The sequence below is a fragment of the Canis lupus genome, chromosome 3 (genome assembly GCF_048164855.1).
Source record: "Canis lupus baileyi chromosome 3, mCanLup2.hap1, whole genome shotgun sequence".
NCBI lineage: Eukaryota > Metazoa > Chordata > Mammalia > Carnivora > Canidae > Canis > Canis lupus.
The window spans coordinates 52,877,188-52,899,023 of NC_132840.1; the positions used below are offsets into that span (position 1 = coordinate 52,877,188).

The 21,836-nt window shown below is 41.6% G+C and overlaps 1 protein-coding gene across 4 annotated transcripts in view; it reads right to left on the reverse strand.

Moving 5' to 3' along the window:
- MAP2K4 (mitogen-activated protein kinase kinase 4) overlaps window positions 1–21,836 on the reverse strand; it is a 135,392-nt gene that overhangs the window by 57,785 nt on the left and 55,771 nt on the right. For 3 of the 4 annotated variants that reach the window (XM_072821099.1, XM_072821098.1, XM_072821097.1), the window contains one exon: window positions 7,833–8,007. In XM_072821099.1, the coding sequence (XP_072677200.1) occupies window positions 7,833–8,007 (175 nt within the window). Of the gene's footprint in view, window positions 1–7,832; window positions 8,008–20,506; window positions 20,673–21,607; window positions 21,731–21,836 lie in introns of those variants that run through there. The other variant, XM_072821100.1, reaches the window with a different exon arrangement.

Genomic DNA, 21,836 nt, shown 5'->3' on the forward strand with positions numbered 1-21,836 from the left:
CCCAGAAGGCATATACTCTTCAACAATACTGTGGGGGATCTGCATTACTGGCAGGTGGCTAAAACTCATCTCCCTGATTGTGGCTCATTCCTACCCATAAGCACCCATCAGCATCGAAAGTTACTAAAACATTAGGATTCCGTGTTTCAAGTAATTGCCAAATGTCTTGCCAGAGTGATATGATGGCTAGAACCACCACTCCCAGGACAAGAATGAAACCAAAAGCTCCCTGTGTTGACCTTTTGTACCAAGTGGACACTGATAAATATCACCCATGCAGAAATCCTAGAACTAGTACATGAGCAAACAGATCATGAGGGATCGCGGGTGGAACTCTTCTCCATAGGAACTATTTCATTTAAAATCAAAAGAGGAAAAAAAATAATAATAATAAAAAAAAATTAAAAAAATAAATAAATAAAATCAAAAGAGGAGGGGCATCTGGGCGGCTCAGTTGGTTAAGCATCTGATTCTTGATTTTTGGCTCAGGTCATGGTCTCAAGGTCCTGGGATCAAGCCCCATAGCAGGCTCCACGCTCAGCAGGCAGTCTGAGATTCTCTTTCACTCCCTCTTTGTCCCTCCCCCCTTAAAATAAATCTTTTTAAAAAAAATCAAAAGATGACAAGAACAAGGATTATCTTAACTGATACAGTTGTGAGAGTGATATTTTGAAAATGTGCCCTGTTCCTGGACTCTACAAACCCAATACTGTTATGCCAGAAGTACACCTGTTCATTAAGGATTCCTTGCTAAAGAACCCTCCTAAGGTTAGTATCTGTGAATAAAAGATGAAGGGGAGTCCACTGTCAATCAGTAGCTGACTTCAGGCCAACCTAAATCAGTGATGTGGGGGATAGGAGAGCAAGGATCACACTCAGATCCCCAAGTGCCCCCCAGTGGATCCTCACAAATATGCTGCTTTCCCAGAAGAAATGTGCAGAAGTCAGTTCTAATACAAAGCTGGAAAACCCCAGAAACCACTGCAGCACATCAGTATGCTATTATCGCCTTCCTCTGGGATGCAGGAAATCTCAGGCATTCTTATGTTCCTAAGTTCAAAACAAAGATTCTCTATCCCACAGATGCAGCAAGACTCATCCCTGCTACAGAGGTTCATCCTTAGCTGCTAGTCTTCTAGATAGATCACATACAAAAATGCTCACTGTTTCTGTCTCATAATGCCATCACTAATGAGGTCAAAGCAGATAGCAACATTAGCTGAAACAGTTTAAAAAGCCAAGTATTTGGAATGCTGATCACAGATGCAAAACCGGTTTTCATGTCAAAGAGTAGCAAATCAAAAGTGTCTGTTAAATCAATTGTTTTAAATTATGAAAACATGTTTCCACTACGGCAGGAAGAAAGAATACTGATTCTTAATTGCAAAATCATGCAGGTCTTTAGAATCAATTTAATGAATTCTCAATTGTATCTTAATCAAATTAATTAACAGTAGTACCTCTTATTCTCCTCACTGAGGATACTGAGGCCCATTTAATACCTTCTGCATAGGCTCTGTTATGCATCATCAGAAAGTTTGGGAGATCAGTCCCAAAACATATGGCGTATTTATTACATCATGGGCAGAGCTGCCTGAGGGCAAAGTTAATGGGACAAGCTTGATATGTCTTGATTAAGGATGGTATCATCATCTTCCTCTTTACTAATTACATCACCCATATACAAAGGGCACAATCTTAGCACTAACATTCTGCAAGGGCCTAAAGATCATAAACGACAAATCAGTACCCGTGACACTAAAGTGACATATGAGAAGACATCTGATGTATAACCAATTTTGGAGACATGGCGGGAAGACCACAACAAAAATCATATAAAATATGGAGTCAGATGATCCTCATCTAGAGTGAGGTGTAATAAGGTTTTTCTCCAAATTACTACTAGATAGGCTGAGGTATAGATCCCAAAGCTCTTCTTAGAGTTCATGTCCTATGAGCAGGCAAGGTTCCCATCTCCTATCCCTTACACCAACCAAAATAGTACTATTTTATTTATATTATTTATTAGGGTCTACATACAATTTCATTAACAGAAAGAGTCTTCAGTGTGAAAACAGGAGAAAAAAAAAAACGAAAACAAAAAAACCCCACACATATAGAGGAGTTCCAACTATAAACAAGAGACCTGACTTCAAAACCAAGGCTGACAGGAGGACAGCTCTGCCACATTCTTTGGCTCTGCCCAGTCCTGGAAGCATCCACTTAGACTTTTCATCTGCAACACCACAATGTTCAGGTGACTTTAGGAAGCATACAATAATATGGCTCAGCCAACTACGGATTTCTTAATGAAGCCACATGGTCTAGCCAATTAAATCAGAGCGGAAGGTGTTGGAATCCAGTCTCAATTCAAAACCAGACAGCCACGACTTCTGTGTCCCACAAGTGATCTGGAATATCAAACATGAGCGCTGTGGCCTTTCAAAACCCAACAAGATTGCCTAACAATACACTCTATACCATGAGAAAGGAGCTTTTCAAACTTAAGGCCACTCCTGTCGACTATCTTTCCAGTGTTTTCAGAACAATGTGCAAGACCAGTTTTAAGGACTCAAATGAACCTCATCCAATAAGGCTCACAGTTCCCACCAAAATCATTCAGTCATGGAACTTCTGGTAGAAATGGCAATGTGTCTGCAGTGGCAGGGAAAATGAGCAAGCTGTCCTTTGCCGACCCCTGCGTTCCTATACTTGCAGCACTGTCTGCCTCAAGATGGAAGCCCCCCACACTGCTCAGGCAAGGGCTGAGCTAGGGGCTGCTGGTATGGGTGGGCGGAGGGCTTGGAAACTTCTCCTCGGGGCAGGAGGATTAACCTAAGTCTCAACTGCAGATCAAGGACACGGTAGGCAAGATCCAAATACCAAGGAGAGGCAGGATTGCAGGAATCAAAATCAGGTTACCAGCCCAGGATGGATCAGGAGCCCTCAAATCAACACAACAGGAAAGTTAGAAGAGTAGAGAAAAACCCTTGAGGGTTGAAGTAATAAGACAAATTAGGGCCATCACCAAGAAAGGGAAATCACCTAAAACCCTTCACCCCGCTAACCAGGCTGACCAAGCACCTAGGCTGTCTCTTTGATTATCACACATGACTTCTCAAGTAGAAGACTGAAACCTCATCTGTAAATATCAATTGTGACAACCTCAATGTGACACCTGCCCATACCCACCCACCTGCCCAACATCAGTTCCGCTCGCCCGTGACATGACAGCTTCAATCCAGGGCCACCCCTCTAAATATCAATCCCACTGCCTTCCATCTGTAGGGGCATCCATTTCATTCCCTTCTATTCCCTTATTCCCTCTCATCTGCATTCTTTTCTTTTTTTTTTAAGATAGATTTATTTATTTATTTATTTATTTATTTATTTATTTATTTGAGAGAGAGAGAGAGAGAGGGGGGGGCAGAGACACAGGAGGGAGAAGCAGGGTCCATGCAGGGAGCCCGATGCGGGACTAGATCCCGGGACTCCAGGATCGCGCCCTGGGCCAAAGGCAGGCGCTAAACCGCTGAGCCACCCAGGGATCCCGCATTCTTTTCTACTCTCCCCTGCCTACAAGCCTACAGACAGACACATGCATATCTTCAAGAGTCAGTAGACATGGTCTTTGAGGAAACGACACGGAAGCTGGGAGTCTAGCATGGAGGCAGGATTTATGCCACAGGCAGGGTCAGGTGGAGGATACACTGTCAAGTCTTGAAGGCTCAGAGTCATTCCTCCCTCTGTTAGCAACCTGTGTCCATCATACCATTCCATTCCAGCCCAAGGGCCTGGACTGTGGCCTGGAGCCACTCTTTCTAATGCTTTTCTCCTGTGTCCCTGGACTTGCCCTGACATGCCAATTGTGATCATCTGTGGACCTGACTTTACCGGACATTACTTCCAGATCCTGAATTTCTCTGACCCTAGCCCAGAAATCTAATCCTGACACCTTCTTCAAACATTTGGTGTGAATGTTAGGCCTCTGCTCATTACAATAAACCCTGGCAGGGCGCAAACCAGACACCTATTTTACTCTTAGAGGATAGGGACTGTGCATGTCTAAATTTTTTCATTCGGTGGTTATTCTACCATCATGCAAAATGGGACATTAAATAAATGTTATTGGCATGGGATGCTGATCGAAGCCTGACATACCCAACCAGAGTCAAAGGTCATCCTTACTGCAGTTTTAGAAAATCCTATGGCAGGAATGGTTTTGTCCTCGGCAGCCCCGTGACTCAGTCCTTCAAGCACTTAGACAAGCCAGTCATAACACTCCCACTCGCAGAAGAGTCAGACCTGTTTCCCCAGGTGGGTGCATAATCTAAACCAAAAGGTCAGAATTTCCCACGTCTTGGGTCCTAATGCAGAGAACCTCACTGGCAGCTTGAAGAACTGTCCTCGGGCCAAAGGTCATGAGATCTTACATATGCTGTGTGTTATCTGGCTGAATCTGATTACATCCTGATTTTTAAATATGTCTTAGAGATCACTGTTTCTGGTAACTAACAAATCATCTTTCTAAGCCATTTCTCATGTGTGGCAAAATAAATTTGGGGAAGGGCTCCCTCAAAACTAAAAATGAGGAGGAATAATAATAATAAAAATCAGGCTGATACTGCAGTTCAGTTTTGTAGATACTGAAAGTAAATCTTAAGGGTAATTTATTTCCAAGGTAAGCTTAATATCTAATACAGTAATCCTTGACATTAAAGTGCACATTATAAAACACTATATAAAGGTGCATGCACTTCAAGTGCATTTCTCAGTTTACCAACAATTGGAAAACTCACAAGAGCATGAACCAGTCTCCCACCCTTAAATCTCTATAGTCCTTGTCTCAAAGCTAGACACGGCGAGTGCTTAGTCATCAAGCTGTCTACATGGAAAATATCAAATCGAACTCCTTAATCACACACTGACTCTGTGTGTGTGTACTTATCAATCTGGTCTGTGTGCCTACATGACAAAAGAACAAACTCTAGAGTGTGACAAAAGGCTAAGCCTTTTCAGAGAGATCAAGATACGCATTTAAAAATCGTAGTGGATGGCATTTATGAGTCACCAAATTGGTATCAAACTTTAATGTCAGGATGCCTGGGTGGCTCACTGGTTGAGTGTCTGTCTGCCTTTGGCTCAGGTCATGATCCCAAGGTCTGGGGATCGATCCCATATCAGGCTCCCCGCAGGGAACCTGGTTCTCCCTCTGCCAGTGTCTCTGCCTCTCTCTGTGTGTGTATCTCTCATGAATAAATAAAATCTTTAAAAAAAGAGAACTTTAATGTGTTTAACTTTAAGGAAAAAACCCTCTTCAAGTATTACATGATGTCATGGAATCCAATGCTATCATTACCCTCCCTGCGCTAAACTAAGATGCTGACTCAAGAAGTCAAGGTGATAGGGACACCTGGGTGGTTCAGCGGTTGAGTGACTGACTTCAGCCCAAGACGCAATCCTGGAGTCGCGGGATTGAGTCCCACATCGGGCTCCCTGCATGGAGCCTGCTTCTCTCTCTGTCTATGTCTCTGCCTCTCTCTGTGTCTCTCATGAATAAATAAATAAAATCTTAAAAAAAAGAAGATTTGGAATACTTATTACAAATTTATTTAAAAAAAAAATTCAAGGTGTTAAAGGTAGACAGTATCAACTGGCAGGCACAGATGTGACAGCTACCAATCCATAGGTCCCATGACCACCTCAGAAGTACTTCTGAAGAGCTGGGCTCTTTGAAGGCATTCCGACAGGACTCTCAAAATAAGGTCAAATTATAAGTGGCAGACAATAATTTCCTATTATTCACTCTTAAGTTCATTCAAATTTTGAGTCAGCATCACACAGTTCCAAACGTTATCAAATTAAGAAACACTTTTTTCATAAGGGAAGGGAGAGGAAATGTGTGGGAAATATCAGAAAGGGAGACAGAATGTAAAGACTGCTAACTCTGGGAAACGAACTAGGGGTGGTGGAAGGGGAGGAGGGCGGGGGGTGGGAGTGAATGGGTGACGGGCACTGGGTGTTATTATGTATGTTAGTAAATTGAACACCAATAAAAAAAAAAAAAAAAAAGAAACACTTTTTTCAAATCACAATGAAGTACCTTCTTTCTTTACCTGAAACCCTACTGACCACAGCTCAAGTCTATCCAGATTACTAAAACAGATTATGATGTTGATCAACATAGTCAAGCACAGACTGAAAAAACTAAGATGTAATTATTTAAAAGTTATTTCCCTAGTATCTGGAAGAAAGTTTAGAAGTTTAGTTATATATGCTACCTCTCCCTTAAGACCTAGCCAAGTAAAGGCAGATATTGCACCGATAGTACATTAGAGCAATGCAATCCTCATCCAAAAAAATCTCAATAAAGTGACTTTCCACTTACACTGCACTGGCACAAAATAAAAATGGAGGAATCATTTCACATTCCAAGAAAAACACTGTTTTATTTCAACAGACAATCTGAAGCAGAGGTCTTAGCCTGTGCTGCTTTAGAGATCCACCAGGTATATGCAAAATCTTATGTATGAATGCATCATCCTATGAAAAAAGGCTATTGGTATCAGCATATTGCAAAAAAAACTATGACCAACCACAAGGTTAAGAACCCATAAAGAGAAACATAAAATTTTTCCCCACCATTCATTTCTCATTAGGTTCATATGCCCCCAACAAACAGAAATGCTCAACAATGAAGGAAGCAAAAAGGGTCAGAGTAACATTTTGCACAGGATAAACTTCAATACAGATAGCATTTCATATTAATGTGATACAAATCTGCTCCCAAAAGTCAGTTATGAAACTAAGGCTCCTCCTCTATCAGGCCATTTGACAAACTCTCCAAATAGGGCACTGATGGGGAGAGGATTAGCTCTGATGGTCCACAGACCTGTTCTCAATTGGGTAAACTAAGGCATGACTAATGTACCCTGAGAATTTCAATTTGGATAAGGGAATGACCACATCTCATTCACCCTTTATCTTTTTTACACTGGCACCCCCAACGCTGTCGATTTTCCTGTGTCGTCGTACAAGCAGAAAACATCTGTTCAACATCTAAACACACAGATGAACACATTACAACCACATGGCCCCCATGAGCATTGGACATAAATCATTAGTTTGTAACAGGCACCAACTGTACCTGCCAGGTACAGTCTATAGGCCCATCTCCATTTCTGGCCATTCTCGATCTTTCTTTTCTTTCATGAACATATTAAGTGGCACGCACAGCACTCACAGCAAGGACAGAAGGCGACAACATTGTCACGAGGGAGGCATTTCGATACAGCGTTCAAACCAGGGAACAGGGCAGTACTGAGCGGAGATGAACTAAAGCAACAGGAGCCGAGCCGGTCAGGACCGAGTAAGGTTGAGGTTAGTGGCAACAGCATGTGTGTGGTTTCCAAGAAACCCTCAGTAAGACTGCTGTTAGCCCTAGCCCCGCACCCTGCCCAACCCAGTGTGCTGCCTCTTCTTCCAGCTCCCCGCCTGGCTCGGCGCAGCACTACCCTGATCCCAGGGCTGCAGCCGCCCAGCCCGAACTCACCTGGGCAGCAGCAGGGCCTGAAGTGTAAAACACGTTAAAGCATCATGCCGGACGTGCGGCCAACATGCGCGCTTCGGACACTTGTGTTTCCAGGGTGATAGAGGACGTGCCACTGACAAGACAACCTCGGTACGAAACACCCTCAGGGGGGTTGGAGAGACAGTTTTACAGACACCCGTATGTACCACACAAGCAAAAACAGAACGGCAGGGGTACCACTGCACCAAGAAACTGCCCCCAGTGGATGAAAGCACCAGAAAGAATGATGGGCATCACCTACTTTCACCGCCATTATTTGCCCACTTGGTTTGTGGACCATTTTGTTGACAGAACCATAAGCTCCTCGTCCAATTTCTCCAAGGTCTTTCAAGTCCTCCGCAGTGAAATCCCAGTGCTGCTCAGGGGAGATCTTCAGCTTTCCTGATGATTCAATGCTGTGTGTTCTCAGTCTCTCTCTGTTAAAATATCGGGAAGCAATTTTTCCACATTTTAAATAGGTTTTGACTTTTTTTTTCCTTATAGCTAGCACTGATGAATGCGTGAGAAAATGTCTTTTTCAAGTTGCTAACACAGTCTGACCTCGAGGTTTGGGGGGTTTGTTTACGTCGTCTTGGTTTTTTACACTCTGAACTAAGAAAGGCCTAAATTTAGGGAGGCAATAAATATAGCTTTAATGAGATTCAGAAAACCAAGTTTCCAGTCATTAAAAAAAGTGATTCCGTAGATAAGTTTTCATTGCCAAATACAAGATCTTTTTCAAACTCTGTAAAACTCCATTATCAAGTGCAAAGTCCCAAGAGCTACAAACCTCACATCCAAAAAGTTCTATCCTACCTGACCCAACATGAATGACTCTCTCGGTCTTCAATCCTTAGTACAGATGCTCCTGAACTTTGCTGCACGTCAGAATTACCTGGTGAGATTCTTAAAATCCAGATGGCCAGGTATCATCTCATGGCAATTAAATCAGAGTATTGGGGGACAGGAGTCAAAAAACAGTAGTTTTAAAGATTCTGGGTGATGATTTTAGTAAAGTTTGAGAACTGGCACCTTACCATGCTGCCCTGTTCCTGATAATGCCACGCTGAAGCAAGGGGACAATTAGATGAATAGCCAGCTGGCTTTAAGAGAAAAACTGTCATGTACTATTCAAATCTGAATCTTTCAGCCTAGATACGGCAATGAGGTGAAAAACAAATGATTCGTGGACAGAAATCTCGATACAGATTTTCATTAAATTAAAAAAAAAAAACATCTCTGGGCAGCCTGGGTGGCTCAGCAGTTTAGCGCCGCCTTCAGCCCAGGGTCTGATCCTAGAGACCCAGGATCAAGTCCCATGTCGGCCTCCCTACATGGAGCCTGCTTATCCCTCTGCCTGTGTCTCTGCCTCGCTCTATATATATCTCTCTCATGAATAAATAAATAAAATCGTAAAAAAAAAAAAAAAAAAGACAGTAAGTCTTAAAAAAATAAAAAAAATAAAAAAAAAAATCTCCAAAACTCCAACCTGGAGATCAAAGTATTAACTTGTAACTATGCTATGTTAAAAAAAAAAAAAAAAAAAAAAGCAAATCCAGTGAAGAATGTAAAGACAATCTCTTTTCTCTTTCTCTTCCTGCCCCCACCCCCAGACACCAATGTGTAGGAAAGAACTGTATCAAACTAGAGTACAAAATAGATAAAGAAAAAGATTCCACTGAAGATCATCTACATTTTGTCAGTTTCGTATTAAGTGGTCGGACTCTCTTTAAAATCTGATCTGGTAAGCAAGAAAATTTTAAATGCTTGGGTATTTTATTTTTCTTCTCCCAAAATTTAGAAATGTTTTTTCAGGTTAGTAGAACTGCTTTTTGTAGCTACTCTTAAGGTTCTCAAAATATGCAGAATTTTAAAATCATTTCCCCACAATTACAGTATATACCAGTATTAATAATAACCATGATTCAAGGTTATAGCTCAAAGACTAATAAACTTTATCTAAATAATCACGTAATGAACCAGCATTCCAAATGCCAGAGTCCCAGACCATAAGCCATAATATCAGCTTTTTTTCCACACAAGTTCTTTTCTGTTTATAACATACTTTCACCAGTCGAGCCCAGTAACTAATTTTCTTAGTAATCTTTTTCATGATGTAGAAACAGTTTAACACAAAGGAGCTCATTTGCAATAATTATTGTTCTATGATTGCTGGCAAGTAAACATTATCTCTATGGCTCACTCAACTTAATCACTGGTGAAACATGTAGCACCAGCCAATCGCTGAAGGTAGCTGAAAAAAAGTTAGTTAAAATTATGTGCAAATCAGAAGCAACATTTTTACATTATTCACGAATTTACAGCACGTAGCAGACAGGCTCTAAGATGATCCCCATGAGCTGCACTTCCCCAGGATTCACATCTCTGTGGAGGCTCTTCTCCCTGAGTGTGGACGGGACCTGCAACTTGCTTCTAACCAATAGAATATGACAAGGGATGTCACTCTCATGGATATACTGAGATAGCATTTGCTGCTAGCATTCCTGAGAAATGAAGTATTTCACTACTACATAAACCACGGAATAACAACAGTTAAAATATTGTCTATACCATGAGATCAATTTTTAGAATTATGGAATATCTTGTCTAATCATTTACCTTACTATAGCTTGCTGTGCAGTTTTTGGATGAGGTTCTTTTTTTTTTTTTTTTTTTTGAAAGTGAGTAGACTGACAGCAAAAGGATGCGAGTTATCTTCCTGGGCTAATGTAAATGTTCAAAACCTGAGTAAGGTGACAGACTCATAACTCTGAATATAGAAAAAGCAAATGAACTATACAGTACAGGGGTAAATTGTATGGTACATGAATTATATCACAATAAAGCTGCTAAAACAAAAGATGAACAGCAGAATGTGGCTATTACCCAGAGTCCATCTTCTCATTTAACAGAAAAAGTTGTGGAAACCACAGAAAAACATGCTATGGTTTTGCCATCATGAAGGCTTATTCACGGAGTCCCCACTCACACCAGGCTGGTAATCTTTCCTATGAAACTGAATCCAATTTCAGTTATTGTTTTAATGATCCAACCCTGATGGCTTCCAAAGAAGGACTGGACAGAGATGCAGCACTGTGGTGACCACACCAAGAAGCCTGAGCTGACCCTCTACCATTACACTAGAGCAGTCAATCACTGAGGCAACTGCAGCAAGTGCCCAAAACCTTGACCACAGTTTTTTATCTTGGGCCAAGTATGTCAAACAGAGTTTAAGTGCTACTTCTACTCCACAGGGTCAAAGATTCCCAGTCACTTCGTTATTACTTTCTTACCTGAAAATTAGTTCAGCACAACTCCACCAACCTGTAAATCAGCCCCAATGCCTCCGTCTCATCAGTAATTAAGTTCAGACTATGACCTTTTATTTACTCTTACATTCATCCCTCTAAAATGTATGTTAAGTGTTCCACATGAGCAATTCTTAACTCAGACATCTCTCCATTCAAGAAACAAGCAAGGGACTGAGGTTTCAAGTCTCAAATTCACCCAAATCTCATATAGGACAATCCTCAGACCCGTATCTAATCATGTACACAGAAAAGTCCCTACGAAAATCAGTAACATTCTACTCTGGATTTAGAGGTCTTTAATATGAAAACAAGTCTCTGTTGTAATAGGACTTGTAATTAGACTATCAAATTATACACATCCCAGTTAAAAAGTTAGTTATACATTTAGACTTTTTAATGCCTTACAGATCACAAATCTGATTGAAAGGGCACCTCTCTTGGACACAGTATTTCCAACAATAGCATTTGGGGATAGACATTACCAGGGAAGCTGTTCAGATAGACTGATGTCACAATTAAAATGTTTTCTCCTGTATAAAGGTAAGTAGAACTTTAGTGGCAATAATAAACTTTGGTGAACTCTACAAACACCAACACAAAGGATTAAAACCACAAAAAAAAAAAAAAAACACAATAGACTTAGTTAACTGACTGAAATCAAATTTGGAGAATCAATACTTGGACATGCTGCATCTTACTACCATATTCACTCATTAACATAAATAGGTTGGGTTCATGTCCCCTGTGGGTAGTATGCTCACGTTCCTCTTCTGAAGACTCTATTCCCTGGCTTTGTAAAGGGATGCCGCCTGAATGATTGAAAAAAAAAAAAAAAAAGAAAGAAAGATTTTAGGGATTACCTCTCTCAATTGTTTAAGGAAACACTTTCCCCTGCTCCATGCTTCATCTTTCCATGGAGAGAGATCGGGTCTCTCATCTGAGCCCTTACTGACTCACCAGCAAATATGTGAGAAGAAACTGAACACACACTTGGTTCAATTTCTGTCTTTTGAAGACAGCCTTCCTATAGAGAGCATACATATGCTCCAGCTGTCCCTCCACCATGCCTTGTAAGACGTTGCCACTAAAGGGATGGGTAAGCCTAATTATGTGAGGCCAAGAGGAGTTAGCAAACTATTCTGGCCTCAAATGCAGAGCTATATTTCCAATTTTATCAAGAATATGATAAATCTGGGGGTGCCTGAGTGGCTCAGTCAGTTAGGCATCTGACTCTAGGTTTTCAGCTCAGGCTCAGGTCATGTCTCCAAGTCATGGGATCGAGCCCTGCCTTGGGTTCCACCTCACGTGGGGAGTTGCTTGGCATTCTCTTCCTCTTCGTTCTCTGCCTCTCCACCACCCCCCGCACCCCCCCCCTGCCGTGTACATGAGCTCATTCTCTCTCTAAAATAAATAAATAAATTATTTGAAAAAGAAAAAAATAATACCATAAATCTTATAACCTGGGATCCCTGGGTGGTGCAGCGGTTTGGCGCCTGCCTTTGGCCCAGGGCGCGATCCTGGAGACCTGGGATCGAATCCCACGTCAGGCTCCCGGTGCATGGAGCCTGCTTCTCCCTCTGCCTGTGTCTCTGCCTCTCTCTCTCTCTCTCACTGTGTGCCTATCATAAATAAATAAACTTAAAAAAAAAATTAAAAAAAAAAAATCTTATAACCTCCCTATGTCTGGCTCCTGCATCTCTCAATTGGCGCCAAATTCAAATTGAAAGGAGGCTTCTTCATTTTTTACCAGACCTCCATATAACCAAAACCCAAGTTTCAAAAAATTTAACAAAGGATTGGATAGAGAAAATGAAATGCAATCATGCAATTCCTAGGGCTCAGAGAGAATAAAACGATTTCCATGTGACCTAAACACTTCCAGGTGCTTTCAGGCACCAAGAATTTCAGAGCTTTGCAACTGACCCTATAACCTATAATCAACTCCCTTTAAACCCCTTGCAGAAGTGCACAGAAGTACAAAAAAAACAAATATTTTTGGTGACCTGAGTTATACCTGTAGCTTCAAAGTCCTGGCTTATGCCACTTCTAGAAAAAGTTCACCAAGAGTCTCAAGGGCAATGAGGAGATCATGCAGTCTGCTGATGGCAATTTCTGTCCTAAGATACAAGTTCTGTCCTAAACTGAGTAGTTTTCTCTCTAGAGAAAAAAATATATGAACAGTAGAAAACACACTCATGTAGAAGGTTGGAGAAAAGTAAAAAGCAGCAATGTAAAACTGCCTGTAGCTATACTCTTTAGGATAAAAAAGGTCTCCTGATTTCTCATTGGGATATCACTTTCTTCAGAAGAGGGACTGTGTTTTCTCAGCAATAACTTCTAAATCTCTCATTTTCCCAGTTCTCTATGAATAATTTTATACAGAGTATCCCTAGCTGTATTCGACGAATGCTCCATAGGGTTCTAACTTCAAGGGCCTGATGATCCACCCAGGGAAATGAGTCAGCAGCCCCTCTGGCAATCACTGCCAGCTGTCACCCAACACTCTCGTCCTCTGCTCCTTGCTAAGATCTTCCTTTGCTGGGGCAGAAATATATCCATCTAAATACTATACTTCGCCACTGCTGTGGAATACATTATGTTCCCTCACCCCCCCCCACCCACCAAAATTCATGCCAAAGCCTTAACTCCCAGTGACTGTACTGGAGGCAGGGCCTATAAGGAGGCAGTTAAGGTTAAGTGAAGTCATAAGGATGAAGCTCTGATCTGACAGGATTAGTGTCCTTATAAGAAGGACACCACACAGCTGTTCCCAGTGGAGAGTCTCTCCCCCACATTCATGCTCACACAAGGAGGTCACCTGAGCACCTAGCAATATGGCGGCCACCTACAAGCCAAGAGAAGAATCCTCAGAATGAAACCCAGCTTGTGGGTACCATTGGAAATAAATTTCTGTTGTTTAAACCACCCAATCTGTAGTATTTTGTTATGATGGCTCAAGCAAAGAAACCAAACTTCTTTGCATTTAGAAGCAGTAATACAAATGGAATATTTAAAAGGAGCTGACTCAGTTGGAAGGAAGGTCTTTTTTTTCTTTCTCCCTCTTCTTCTTATTGCCTGGAATGTTGGTGATGACTAGAGTTCCAGCCACCCCCAAGGCCCTGCAGAAGGGAAACCATGTATTGAGAATGAAGGAGCAGAATATTAAAGGTCTCTAGTCTGATGATGGTTACAGCAACCCTAAGCCTGCCTACTGCCAGACTGCATCTACAGAAAGAGAAATAAACTGTTTTATTCAAGCGATTATTTGTCATGTTTGTTTATATGCAAACTGACTCATTTCCAGCTAACACAGCCCCTAACACTATTTTATTTCCCAGAGACAGTCATAGAAGGAGGATTCTAGCATCTGGAAGTGGTGTGGAGGGAGGAACAGGCAGTAGTTTGGTCACCATGATGACTGGGATGTGCTATGAGCATTTAGTGGCTAAGGGCCAATGATACTAATTGGCTTCAAATCCACAAGCCAGTTACAAACAAGCCAAAAACACTTCTCGAATAAAATCCTTAGCTCTGGTATCCTTGATTTCTTAGGCCCCATCTAAATCTCATACCTTGTCTTTCATGGTCCCAGAGACTAGCAGTTCCACACTTAGGCAAACAATACACACACAGAGACAGAAACAACTGACACAGATCCTATGGACATTGCAAATAAGTGGAAAAAGTGTGTTTTTTACAAAACACACAGGATGATGGGTGGAAAGCTTGGATCTACGTAATACAGACCTTATGAAATTACAATTTGATATAAAGAAATTACTTTTTGAACTCGGGATTATCTTGTTACATGAAAATCTGAAAAATCTGAAAACTGTAATTCCTGAGCCCACGTGCCTACACTGAAGTCCTTTGTGTACCTTCTTTGATGGCTGGATCCTCTGGATAGAAATGACTGACTTGCCCAGTTACTACTTAGCAAACACTGAATCATTGCCACTGCACTTAGCTATCATCCTTTCACTGACACAGACTAATTTATAAATTTCTGAAATCCTACAGATTCCCAAAAAACCCCCAGAAAGTTGTGACATAATGTTCCAGAGCATTCATCAGGCTGGGCACTGAGAAAGCTTTATTTCTATCTTAAGTGTCTAATAAAGCTGCCTGGGGCTTTGCACATACGTAAGTGGACCTGTTTTTTGAAGAATTACAGTTGGCACAGCCAAGGTTACCTGGGGTAGCTTTAGCCATACCTTCCACCCCCACTCTCTGCTAAATCCAGCATTTTGTTGTACTAAAATTCAGTAACAGGACAAGTACTCAAATCTTTTTCCAACCAGACCATGTCACCCTAAGTCCCTCCTAAAGCCACACAGGTAAAAGATAAAGGAAAAATGGAAAATTCAATCATAATCCAGAGAAAACCATTCTTTGCAATTGAGCATATGCCCTTTGTATCTTTCTGTACTACATGGATAGCTTATAAAAAGAGATCTCACATCTATTGCTTTATAGACTTCACTTCGTATGTTTTTGACCTATTAGCCATGACCTGGTTCACATGGTTACTGTCGTGCCACAGAGCCAGTCTGCCCTGAGTCAACAGGCAGCGAGTACTCAACAGTACGAGCAGCGAGTGCCCAGGGAGCCCAGGCAATAGCACCCTTTCCCTCATGCCAACCTGAAAGCAGAGAAGAGTGAGATCATTCTTTTCAGTTACATTTTGATTTCTTACCCTTAGAGTTGGACATTTTTTGCCATTTGATGAACAAGTGTTTCTTCCTTGGTTAACTGCCTGATGGAACAACCCTGAGTTCTCCTTGCCCAGCATTTGTTTTGCTATTGCTGCTTCTGATAGAAGTCCTTTATTAACCTATCAATCAACTCTTGGTCCAGCATTGTAAATATTTCTCCAAGGTGTCATCTACCTCCCCATTCTATTTATGAATTTATACATGTAAAAAATTCAAGGGGCACCTGGGTGGCTCAGTTGGTTAAGCACCAGATTCTTGACTTCAGCTCAGGTCACAATCCCAAGGTTGTAGGATTGAGTCCCATGTTGGGCTCCACACTCAGCCCAGGGTCTGCTTGAATTTCTCCCTCTCTCTCTGCCCCTCCCACATACTCTCTCTCTCAAATAATTTTCTTTTTTAATTCAGAAATTTGTATGCTTTCAAATCAATCATTCCGTTCCATTTTTTTCTCTTGCTGTCATGTAGTATCACTTAAGTTCACTTCGGAGTGTGATAATGACTTCATTCTACCACAGCATTTTCATTTTCCTGGCAATGTCTTCTTTTCTCATCTATCACCCTATCAGTAATCCTGTCCCCTATTTATCCACATTTGCTCTCTCCTCAAGATTTGCCAACCCTTTTTTTTTTTTTTTTTTACAAACACCGTGACATTTACTTCTACTCTATTAAGAATGCTGGAAAAATCATATTCAGAGATGCTCTTTCTCAAAGTCATGAAGATAGTGCTCCCTAGTTCCCTAATTTCTGCAGTCCCATCTCACAAGGAGAATCTGTGTGGTACTTGTGCCTGGGCTACTGCAGAGTATCAGCACACAGACTTATTCTCACACTTGAAACAACTAAAAAAAAAAAAAAAAAAGAAAAAGAAAAAAGACATGGACATCAGACAACAAAGGGCAGTGAACACTGAGACAGGAAATACACAAGGAGAGCCCTATAACTGCCCCCAGCTTCCTGTCTGAAAGGACTCACAAACTTTGATGGGGGTCAGGGGATCTAGGCACATCCTGGAAATATTCTTGTGTTGAGGAGATGAATCTGAGCATCTGAGGAGACCAAAGTAGATATAGTACGAGAGGCAGAGTACCGGGTAAGAGAGAGCCGCACAGAGAACCTCACAGATGTGCACAGAGCCGTCCTTGGTCAGCACACTCTTAAAAGAACTTACACAAGCCTAGGGGGAAGAAACATCCAAAAGGATTAGAGGAAAAATACCCAGGCTGGAGCAGTACTCAACACCCACCAAAACTCAAATGTGAGACCCAAAGAATCCAACTATTTCCAAATAACTTGACCAAAGACCGAAGCTTAAAAATATTTATAAGAATGCAAACAGAGGTGTCTAGGTGGCTCAGTTGGTGAAGCATTTGCCTTCGGCTCAGGTCATAATCCCAGGGTCCTGGGATTGAATCCCCATATGGGGCTTCCTGCTCAGCGGGGCCAGCGGGGCTTCTGCTTCTCACTCTCCCTCTGCTCCTCCTCCCACTCATTCGCTCCCCCACCCCCGCCCTCAAAAATAAATAAAGGGACACCTAGGTGGCTCAGTGGTTGAGCATCCGCCTTCGGCTCAGGGCCTGATCCCAGGATCCGGAATCAAGTCCCACATCAAGCTCCCTGCAAGTAGCCTGCTTCTCCCTCTGCCTATGTCTCTGCCTCTCTGTGTCTCTGTGTGTCTCTCGTGAATAAATAAATAAAATCTTTAAAAATAAATAAATAAATATCTTCAAAATTTAAAAAAAAATGCAGAAACATCCAGCACCCAACATCTGGCCTGCAATCTACAACTCACCCAATATGCAAAGAAGCAAAATAACATGACCTGAGCTGAATAGAAAAATCAATCACTTCTAACTGATTCAGAAATGACAGGGATGCTAGAATTATAGACAAGGACATTGAAACTGTGATGATTACTGCATTCTCAGTTGTTCAAGAAACTAAAGGACAGAGAGAATGTGTTAAACAGACATGGCATATACAAAAAAGAACCAAATCAAATATCTAGATAGAAAAGCTACAGCAGGGTAGGAGGAATCTTTGGGATGATGGATATGTTCACTATCTTGCATGTAGCCATGGTTTCACAGGTGTGTGCATGTAAAACTTGGCAACTGTACACTTCAACTATGCACAGTTTATTGTATGTCAATTATACCTCAATAAATTTGATAGGAAAGAGAAAAAAGAGAGAAAGGAATTGTCTTTGAGCCTCACTCTTCTCCTGTGAGAGGGATTTATCTATCACATGTCTATAGTTCAAACCATGTCCATACTTCTAGCCCCCAAGGCTCAGTCTATTACCCATCAGAGCACACACGACTCCAAAGGCAATTCTCTCTTGATCTCCTTGATCTGGAATACTGTATCTTCAACTGACAGTAGCAAATGTAAGAATGTAATCCTCAATCTATATTGCTGCCACGACTCTTCTCTGTGTCCACCCACAATGCTACTCAGAATGACCACACAGTCAGATAAAATGTGCCTGCATCCATCTCACCTCCCTCCTCCCATATCCTCTCCATAATTATCTTCTGGTAGTTATCAGTGAGGGGAGAGGGCACGAAAGGGGTAAAGGTGCTCCGTCTTTGAAACTAACAGCTCCGAAGAGGCCACATTTGTCCTGCAGTCTGCAGGAATGATGTACGAGAAACCCTCTGTAAATTTTTCTTCACTCCTATAGAGATCCTACATAGAGTTTAGCATCAAATTGTCTTAATTTTCTGTGTTTCATAGATTCATCCTTGTTTCTTAAAAAATATTTGAGCAGGATGCTGCTACTCTTACATCATTTTGTACTACAAATCTGAAAATGCTTTTACAAAGTCAGAACTTTAGTCCCTGAAGCAAAGAAGAAGGAAAAGTTTTAACTACTTTTCATTCACAACCTGTAACTATGGGAACTGTCACGTAACTATGAAACATTCTCCAGCTTACTTTTATTATTGGAGGGGGAGGATAATATTTATCCAAACAAGTGAATGAGAAAAAAAAGATTTAATAGAAATAAATTTTGTTAACAGACATTTAGGGACACATGCTATTTTATATAATATACTTACCTGAAACCGAGGGCATTATTTCAACATCTCATAATACTTAAGTTTTAGCTTGTATGAACTATGGTCAAACTAGCTTAATTTAACACCAGTCTAAGCTTTAACCTTAACTCATTCTATTTCCTTATGTATACTCTAGATGCCAAGAGAAAAATAAAAGGTTAAAATCTAACTGCAGTTGAATTGGAATCTTTCTGTGAAGCTATTTAAGCTGAAGCATACAATTCAACATGTGTGGTAGTTAATGCGCAAAATCTTCTATGAAAGGGAGCAAGAAGAAAACTTTCATCCCCACAGCTTCCAGATGTCTAAATCTGGTGTTCCAGATGTACCCAGTCACAGACTAACAATGCAATCAGAAAGGAAATAAAGTCTTCATCTAGTCTTGTCCTACAGAAAACTCGGCCTGAAAACTCTGGCTTGGGCCTAATGTTCCTCCTCGGTACCCAAGGATGCTGACATCAAGAAACACCCAGTCCACGGCAAATTCCTGAACACAAATTGCCTTTGTGTTTGTTTCTGTATTATATTAGGCCAGTTTGACACTGCTTATTCTTGGTGTACCCTAATGTGGATCCACTTCTAATCATTTTTGCTTAACTTTCTGATAATTACCTCCATAGGGTCTAAATCAGAGGTTTCCTTTAAGGGGCACAGGTGAGGATATGAACAATAGGCCAGGGTCCCTCAAATGACAGAACAAAGAGGGTTTTCTCTGCAGATCCGGCATCCATGCTGGAATCCTTTGTCTACTACTTGATTCTTCACCTTGGGCATGTATCACTTCTTAAACATTCCCCAATACACCCAGGTATGCTAAAGGAAACATCCCAGGGAAGCAAAGACAGAGGTCTACCCCCCATCACCCCAAGCTTACGAAGGCACTCAGCTCATAGAAGAACATCACAGACCTCTCCTGCCCAGGCCACCAATTTGTATTCTCCCACAATGACACAGATCCCTCCACCCAGAGTCAAGTCTCACATTCACAGCTCTGTCCACTTGTGTATCCAATCCTATGCTGCCACCCTTCCACAGCATACAAAGTCTACTTATTTTGAGTCACACATATAGTGCCCACTGTCGTAATCTAGACAAGAATCTAATCCCTCAAAACCCTGATTCCTTTGGCATCAACTGTCTTTCATTAGAATGCCTATTGGGTTTTGAGGGTAGGGGGTCAAGAGACACTGATATAAGGCATTAGACTCCACCCTTCATTAGTTTCCCATGAATATTTTGGTCCTTTTTCTCCTGCGATATTCTAGAACCACTCCTACTCTGCTACTTGTGTTCACATCACAGAGGCCATCTGCTCTGATTTTAACTGTGCCTGTCCCATTCTGTCCTTGAAAAGTGAGTGTGACACCCTCTCTAGCAGGTCATGTCTATTGGAGAGCAGGTGCTCCATAGGTTTCCAAAGGACACTTGCCAGGCGCTACCTACTGCTGACATAAGACCATGGTCTGAGAAGCCAAAACCCAGACCTTCAATACCACATGCAAAGGGCTGAACTGGGGACCACCCCCCCACCAATGCCCCTTAACAACAGATCTGTCCATTTGGCACCTCAGAAGGTGACCTTATCTTTACAGATATAATTAAGATAAGGATCTTGAGAAAAAGTCATCCTGAATTAGAGTAAGCTCTAAATACAACGGCAAGTGTCCTTTAAAAGACAGAAAAGAAGACGGAGACACAGGGGGAGACAGGCAGGGAGACACAGGCAGGGAGCCACAGGGAAGAAAGCCAAGCAAAGACAGAAGCAGTGACTGGAGTCATGCTACCACAACCCAAGGAATGCCAGGAGACACCAGAGCTGGAAGAGGGGAGGATCCTCCTTAGAACCTCTGGAAGAAGCATCGCCCCGCCAACACCCTGATTTCGGATTTCTGGCCTCGAAAACTGCAAAAGAAGAAATTTCTGTTGTTTTGAGCCACCAAATCTGTGATCATTTGTTATGGCAGCCGCAGGAATCCAATAACCATCTAAACCACGAGTCGTCAAACTTTTTCTGTAAAGAAACAGACAGTAAGTATTTTAGGCTTTGCCAGCCAACTAACTATACAACTCTGTAGCAACAACACAACCAAACAGGTATGGCCGTGTTCCAATAAAACTTTATTTACCAACACTAGCAGCAGGCCCTCTCTGGCTCCTGAGCTATAGTGTATGTACTACATGATCTAAATGACATCTATCATTTAAATGACCTATGTCACACCTATTCCTTTTTCATATCCCTCCTGTTTCAAATTTATAATTATTCTCTGGAAGATTAGAAACTCCAGCCAAGTACCCAAATCATGCAGTTTTATTTCCAGAATTTAATCTCGAGATGTATTTTGGGCTTTTTCTTAAGCACCACCCCCACCCCCACCCCCACCCCTACACACACACACACACACACACACACACACACACACATCAACAGGCAGTGGAATCAGGGGTCTGATAACACTCCTGAGACTGTCTCATCACATAGGTAAATAAATGCACTAAGGAGGTAGAAAAGCTCGAAGCCTTGGGCATCCCTCCCATCTACATATCCTTCAGCAAGTAACAGATAATTACTTTAACCCATTTCCTCTTCCTGGACATGAGAACTTGATTCCCCAAGCCTGCCTGTGCCTACCGATCTTCCTTTGATAAATAAGTATCTCCTTGTGCCCAGAACCTTCTATTATCTAATTAGCTAGACGTGTGTTTTCTCCCCTTCTTTTATTACCACATTCTTCTTCGTTTATCTTAATCTTGATTTTCTCCCAATGCTATCAAACAAGTCTCTCTCTCCAAATTATTTATTCCTCCTCCCTTTCCCCTAAGCATCCTTGATTTTATCAAGCCAGTACACTAAAATGCTTCAAGCTGCTGTACGTTCTCCTCAGCATATATCTATATATATAACTCGCAATCCTCCTTAGACAGGAAAATAAACAGAACACATACCCTGCACACCACTGCAACTGTTCTTCTGTGTCCGTACTGTTAGAATCTCTAGATGAATACTGCTTTATGCATCCTTCTGCAATGCAGCTCTGTTAATTCCGGAAATTTCCACAGTAAACCTGGTCTGTCAGTTGCCATGGAAACTGCCTGCTTCCTGGCACTACTCACAAACTGAGTATCTTTGCTAAGATTTAAGATGAGGCAAAAGGAAAAACTGAAAAAAAGGAAA